The sequence below is a fragment of the Tupaia chinensis genome, unplaced genomic scaffold (assembly GCF_000334495.1).
Source record: "Tupaia chinensis unplaced genomic scaffold, TupChi_1.0 Scaffold000041_1, whole genome shotgun sequence".
Lineage (NCBI taxonomy): Eukaryota > Metazoa > Chordata > Mammalia > Scandentia > Tupaiidae > Tupaia > Tupaia belangeri.
The window spans coordinates 1,136,061-1,143,275 of record NW_006159496.1 but is presented as its reverse complement, the minus strand read 5'-3'; the positions used below and the strand labels follow the sequence as shown (position 1 = coordinate 1,143,275).

Below are 7,215 nucleotides of genomic sequence, written 5' to 3'. Positions count from 1 at the left end.
ATTCTGGTTGTCCATTTCTGGCAGGAATACAAGGTAAGTGAGGGGTGGTGTGTGCTGAAGGGTCGGTCGTTGGTTTGTCCCGTTGTTGGTGATACTAATCTTGATCACTTGGCTACCGGATCTCTCCACTCTAAACTTTGTAATTAATATATAATTCATAGGGAAATATTTTGAGACATACATTGAATCTTAGTATACAAATTAAATCTGCCTTTTTTTTTTTTTAGTATGATTTTTCAACTTTTGATCAGGCTAACTATAAGAGGAGATCTCTAACCTCCCCAGGTAAGCCACTGAATATTTTGTATAGTTGGAGGTTTTATCAAATATAACCTGAGAGAGGTGGTTAGAAAAGCATTCTATGGAGTTGTGTCTAATTTCAGATATCTTGCGATTATAAGGGTTTTTTTTGTTTTTGTTTTTTTGCTTTTTAGTAATCATGATTTTGGGGGTAAATGTGCAAGATGTTTTTTTAAAATTCAAATTGATGGGCCAGCAGTTGATATGGTGATTAAGGCACCAGACTGCCACATGGCTGACTATAGTTTGAGTCCCAGACCTGATGACTTGAAACTCAGGCTGGGCAAGTATGTGTATGTGCCTAAAATTCTGAGAGGAGAATGAAGGAGAGGGGATTGTGACGTGGCCATCCTCCTGGCGGGGGCAGGGGTGATTCTCATTTCCTCTCTCTGTCTCTCTCCTGTAAGTGCATATACCCTATGGCAAAACTCTTAAAAAAATTTCAAATTGAATGTATTAGTTTGGTATTTTTAGTTACAATACTTCTGCCTTTGAAAATGTTAAAAATTAAACAGACTGTATTCAATAAAGAAAACTTATTTTTTAGGCATGAACTGTTCTAAGTTATTATAGTAATTAACAATAATTAGAGGAGGAATTTATCAAATAAATGTACTTGAAAAAGATAATCATACTCTGGGATTGGATGGGTTGTAGTGTCACATGGTAATCTATAACACAGCTAATGTTAATATGTATTAACCATTAGTCTATTAATGTCTTAATACTTTCTTGTCGATCTCTTTTTAAAAATTATTTATTGAACTCCATTTATTATTATTATTTTTAAATTTGGCCAGAGAGAGAGGGAAAGTGAGAAAGCAAGCCACCAGGTCTGGGACTAAACCGCAGATGGCCATGTGGGAGTCCAGCGCCCCAGTCACCACGCCACCTACCAGCCCCGTAGATGATCTCTTTACTAGCATGTAGAACCATTAAACTTCGGGAGAATTGCACTGGAAATACTAGTTCGTATCTTTAAAAGTTCAATTGATTGGTTAGGCAGTTTCATTTTTTTCTCAAACTTTATGTCATTTTGAATTTCCATGAAATGTAAATAAAAATGTTTGCTTTGATGAGTCACATCAGGTAATTGGATCAACAAATCAGTTTTGCTTTTAATTAAACTGGCTTGTTTTGAAAAATATTCTTCTGAAATATTTCTTCAGTCTGAAAATAAAAACAGCTATGACTGAGTCCATTATCTTAAAAAAAAAAGTCATAAAGGGGACCAGCAGGTGGCATGATGGTTGGGGAGCTGGACATTCCCACATGGCTGACCATGGTTCAAGTCCTAGACCAGGTGGCTTGCTTTCTCACTTTCCTTCTTTCTCTCTGTGTGTCTCTCTCTGGTCAAACTAAACATAAATGAATGAATAAATGAAATTAAATAAATATTTTTTTAAAAAGTCATAAATTACAATTATGTTTTAGTTTGAAATTTACTCTTAAATTTCCATTTCCTGAAGTATAACTCATTAAATATCTGGGGAGTAAAAATGTTGGCTAGAGAACAGTTCAAACATTTAAAGGTGTTACTAGGTTTCCTGTCATGAAAGCTCTTCCCATATTATTCCCTAAATTTAGATATAGACTAATAGCTTATGGAACAAATGTGTGAGAACCAATGACATATCAAGATTAGATGGAAGGAAAGCTAAATTCTGAATTTTAGTCTGGATTTTTTTTTGAAGAAAAGTTTTTTGCTATAGGGCATATGTGCAGGCCAAATAGAGAGAATCAGAAAGCGAGAAGTCACCCCCCAGGATGGCCATGCTGCAGTTCCTTCTCTTCCATTCTGCTCTCAAGATCTTGGGCATGCACACACGCACACATGCCCAGTGTGAGTTAAAGGGACTCGAACTACGGTTGATTACGGGGAGTCCAGTGTCACAACCATTACGCCCTCTGTTGGTCCCAATTTTAGTCTGGATTCTGAATTTGCAGAAAATTATACAAATTCTCTAGTCATTAGTTCTTCATCCTAGGATCAAATAAGGCAATGAATGGAAAAGCATTTTGTATCCACCAAGTCCTATATAAATATTCAGTTTGATGCTTGTTTTCTGTCAGTTTGGGTTAGGGAGACACACACATAAGAAATCATTGAGTAGTTTTGTCCTCTTACTTTCAGGAGTCAAGAATGAGATGATTAGTATCTGATGGCTGTGTAATCTCTGGTGTTCTGGCTTCTGTTGACAGATGATTTAGATACCTACTCATCCGGAGATAAAGTTGGTCCATCATTAAGATGTTACTCTGATGAAAGAAAACATTGTACAACACCTTTCAGAAGTTCGTTCAAGCACTTAAATGTGAATTGGTAAAGTACCTGAACCCTTAATGTCTCTCCCTTAGTATCTCAAGATAGGGAGGGGGAGGATGGTTTCTGCCTTGGCTTGTGCCCAAGAGGAAGCATAAGCAGTCTGGAGCCTGCCGAATAGTTGGAGATGGAATTATTACTTTTTCCCAAGACTCTCTTTGGTAAAAGTATAGTCCTAGCATTATGTTAGTGGCATAATGTAAAGTTAAATTATATAATGGAAAAGATGAAAGATTATTTTTATGGTTATTCACTTAACATCCAAATGAAAACTCTGTTCCATTTAAAAAAAAAGGAACTGAAGCCAGCAGGTGGTATAGTGGGTTCCCACATGGCTGACCATGGTCTGAGTCCCAGACACAGTAGCTTGTGAACCACCCGGGCACATGTCATGTGCGTGCCCACCCAAAATCCCGAGAGGAGGATGCAGGAAAAAGGATTGCATCATGGCAATCCCACCTGGGGATGACGTCTTGTTTTCCTCTCCATCTCTTTCCAGTTAGCACATGTGCCCTATGGAAAAAAAAAGAACTAAGAAAAAAATGTCAGTACAGATTTGTAGATAGTGACATTTATTAGACATCTGTTTTGTGTCTAGGAGAGTGGTAAGCACTGTATTTTAGGTAGGGAAGAGTAATTGAAGGCAGCTCGAGGAGATGGTAGCTACAAAGTATGTGTGATGCAGCAGTGGGAAAAAGGGGTTTCAGTTCTGAAGCGGAGATAGTATCTCCTATGGGCAAAAGCTGGGGCCAGCAGGTGGCATGGTGATCTGTCCCACATGACTGACTGCAGTTTGAGTCTCGGACCTGGCGACTGGCTTCCTCAATCTCCCTCTCCCTCTCTGTGTCTCTCTCTGGTCAAATTGAAGAATAATAGTAGGTAAAATTAAATAAATCTATTTTTTAAAAAGAAACAGTGGGAGCTAAGGAGAAATAGAGCTTTAGATTGAATACTTAATGCCAAAAATACGTAGCAGAAGGAAATGCTATCAGTGTAGGAGTAAACATTTTGAAATAATGTAAATACATATACAAAATGAAATGCTGTGGCAGCTGTGGAGAGAAGAAAAGACAGCTGTGTCTCAAAATATCTGTTTCTATTAATGTAGTTTGCAATTGGGAGCTAGACTTCTTAAATACTGAAATCATTGAGTAATTTTGTCTCTGTCTACTAAAATGAGGTAATCCACTTAAAGTGCGAGGGACGGTGCAGGGTATACAGAGCTCTCAGATGTGAGCCGCCGCTGTTGCCGTTCCCACTGTCTCACTTAGCACTCCTAGTTAGCCCAGTTGCTCTAGGTTCAAGACGTGGATATGAGCTAGACTGAAAGGAAGGTAAGGAAAGTGGAAATGGATTTAAGGGAATAATCATGAATTTATGGAAACAATTTTCTTTTATTTAACTGATCATTTTAACATTTTTTTGTTTTTATAAATGATCTGGGTATAATTCCAAATTATACTTGGAAGGTTTTGGACTAGGAAGGTTTTCCTAACAACCCCTAGTTATGATCAGGGCTGGATCTGTGCCGTCCAGCACAGCAGCACAGGCTTTGAAATGGGGCTGCTCTGAACTCAGATCTACCGACATGTGAGATTCACACTGCAGTTTGAAGACTTCGCGTGGGTAAAAAAAAAAAAGTAAAGTATCAATAATTTTTTAATATGATGAAATGAGAATCTTAGGTAGGTTAAATAAAACAAGTTGTTAAAGTTTGACCTCTTTATATATATTTTTTTGTTTTAAAAGAATTCTTCTATTTAACTTTATTTTTATTTATTTCAATTTGACCAGAGAGGGACAGAGTGAGAAAGTAAGAAATCAAGCCACCAGATCTGGGACTCAAACTGTGGTCAGCCATGTGAGAGTCCAACGCCCCTAACCACCATGCCACCTGCTGGCCCCTCTTTTTATGTTTTTAATGTGCTGGTAGAAAAAAAATTCCCCATACTTATGATGGAGCATGTGTGAGAGAGAAAGTACCCTTTGGCCAGGCTGCAGTACTTCCCCTGCAGTTCTCTGTCCCATCAGGACTCTGGGCATGCACATGGCACTTGGAGAGTTGCCTCTGTGACCAGGATTCAAACCCCATTCGGCCATATCTGATCCAGATCCCTCTTACAGCACTCAAGCATTGCTCTGCAGGGTCAGCCCTTGCTACTCGGAAATGTGACATTATGTATGTGACTTGCATTACTCCTTTTGAATAGTTATTCCTTTTTAAATTATTTTATTTATTTATTTTATTTTATTTGACCAGAGAGGGTCAGAGCAAGATAGAGTAAAGTGAGAAAGCTAAAACACCAGGTCCGGGACTCGAACCGTGGTTGGCCATGTGGGAGTCCAGCGCCCCTAACCACCAAGCCACCTGCCAGCCCATTACTCCTTTTGAGCAGCTCTACTCTAGGTACTTTCACAGTGAGCTAATCTTTAAAGAGAACCCCTGGGGTTCTAGGTCTCCACTTAGTGCCAGTTATGTTACTTATTAGTCTTTTGTCTTTTTTTAGGGTTGAGTTTCCTCATGCCAAACATTAATTCTTTTAGCTAACAACAATACCTGTTATATCTACTTCACCAGATTTAATGTTCGGCAAGTGTAGAACATTCTATAGGCATACGTAGTTTTAAACTGAGCCTATTTAATGTCGGAAACGTCAAAAGATGCTTGTGGGTTATCAGGAGCAATGACGTATTTTTAGAAGTCTTTTTTAGTTTTTATATTTTTCTCCGTTGTTATGCTGTTGGTATTTGAAAAGCAGTTTTATCTTTTCGAAAATGCTATAGTAAACTTCCTGATTGATGTGATAGAATTGTTTTTTAAAGCCTAGATGATGAACTGGATTTTTTTCATGATCCGAAGAAACGGGAAACAGAAGACTTAATTGAGAATGATCGTAGAGTTAGTACATCCAAAGTAAACAAGCAGTCTTTTAAAGAAACAGAAAAAGGTAACAAAAAATTTATTTTAGAATAATCATTAAAATGATCAAAAGAGCACATAAAACTTATCTCGCAACAATGACATGAGTCCTCAAGAATCTGTATATTCCCATGTTCCAGATTTGTACAAGCCACGAACTAGCTTTTGTGCTTATTAAAATATTGAAGAGAAAGGTAAACTTGATCATTTTCAGTAGTATTTCTGCACTCTAAAAATGTAACTAACACTCCAGTCCCAGACCCAGCGGCTTAAAACTCATGCTGGGCACATGTGCATGCGTGCCCAAGATCCTGAGAGGAGAATGGAGGAGAAGGGTTAGAGGTGTGGCCATCCCCCCCGGGTGGTTTCTCGCTTTCTGTCTCTCTCTGTCTCGCTAGTGAGTACACACGCCCTGTAGCAAATATCTCTCTCTAAAAAAATATTAATTAAAACATTTTAAAAAGAAAAGTGAGTAAGTGACTATGGTAGTATTTGACTACTCCTTATATTTTGAGAAAATACTCTAGATTTCTTAACATATGACTTGCTCAGCACTGGACTAGCTGCAGCTTCTATGTACCTGGCTGCATTTCGTAGTTTTGTTAAAATTTCAAGGAAGGGGCAACTAGAGAAGGTGCCTTTGGCCTTTTGGCTACCAGAGAGCACGGTGGCCGCGTTGGGGGTACTGGGTGCCCTCTCCTTTGGAATGTGCTATCTACACACAGCAAACATTCTCTTCCCCTCTCCTCTCCTTTATCTTCATGGTCCCATTGATCTCAGTCTTTGAGGAAAGTAAAAATAATTCTTGTGGACTTGTATATGGTAAGTTTTCTCATTGAAAACATAGGGTAAGCTGTCCAAAAGTTGGGAATGCTAACTCTAGGTTCCTAGGGACCTAGAGATACAAACAGAGCGTGAGCTATGTCTGATTTTTAGGGCATAGGGCATTTATGAAGTGAAACGGATTTCTTTTCTTTAGAGTATTTTTTAACTAGGGACCAGCAAAAGACATAATGGTTACGTCACTGGACTCCCACATGGCTGACTGCGGTTTGAGTCCCAGACCCAACACTCATGGTAGGCATGTGTGTGTGCACACACAAAATCCCGAGAGGAGAATGGTTTGTGGCGTGGCCATCCCTTCAGGAAGTGATTGCTCGTTTTCTGTGTCTCTTTCTCTCTGGTGAGCACATGTGCCCTATAGCAAAAATCTCTCTACAGAAAAAGAAAAGTTTATTTAATGATTTCTTCCATGAGTAAGAGACACAGGGACTGCACCCACAACAGGGTCTCTGAACCATGGCCTACCCTCAGCTTTTAACCCGCCCTAATCATGGGCACGTGTGTGCCTGGTGAGCTCATGAAGTTCTCCAGTCATGAGCCAGGAACCTTCCCATGTGGGATTGCCTAGCAGAATGTCCCATTTCGCTGCTGTGCCATCTGGCCCCAGAAATATTTTTCTTTTTTAAAAAATATAATATTTGTGCCCGACGCAGCCATGGCTGAAGAGCAACCACAGGTCGAATTGTTCGTGAAGGCTGGCAGTGATGGGGCCAAGATTGGAAACTGCCCCTTCTCCCAGAGACTGTTCATGGTGCTCTGGCTCAAGGGAGTCACCTTCAGTGTCATCACCGTTGACACCAAGAGACGGACGGAGACGGTGCAGAAGCTG

At 39.5% G+C, this 7,215-nt stretch overlaps 1 protein-coding gene and 1 pseudogene across 2 annotated transcripts in view; both read left to right on the top strand.

Annotated features, from left to right (window-relative positions):
- Window positions 1-227: 227 nt before the first annotated feature.
- Window positions 228-7,215, top strand: part of CCDC138 (coiled-coil domain containing 138) — a gene marked incomplete at its 5' end in the record, with an annotated part of 92,560 nt that continues 85,572 nt past the window's right edge. For both annotated transcript variants that reach the window (XM_027772916.1, XM_014588988.1), the window contains 3 exon segments: window positions 228-285; window positions 2,503-2,623; window positions 5,447-5,571. In XM_027772916.1, the coding sequence (XP_027628717.1) occupies window positions 228-285; window positions 2,503-2,623; window positions 5,447-5,571 (304 nt within the window).
- The window catches only part of LOC102473734 (chloride intracellular channel protein 1 pseudogene), a 700-nt pseudogene continuing 526 nt past the window's right edge, over window positions 7,042-7,215 (top strand).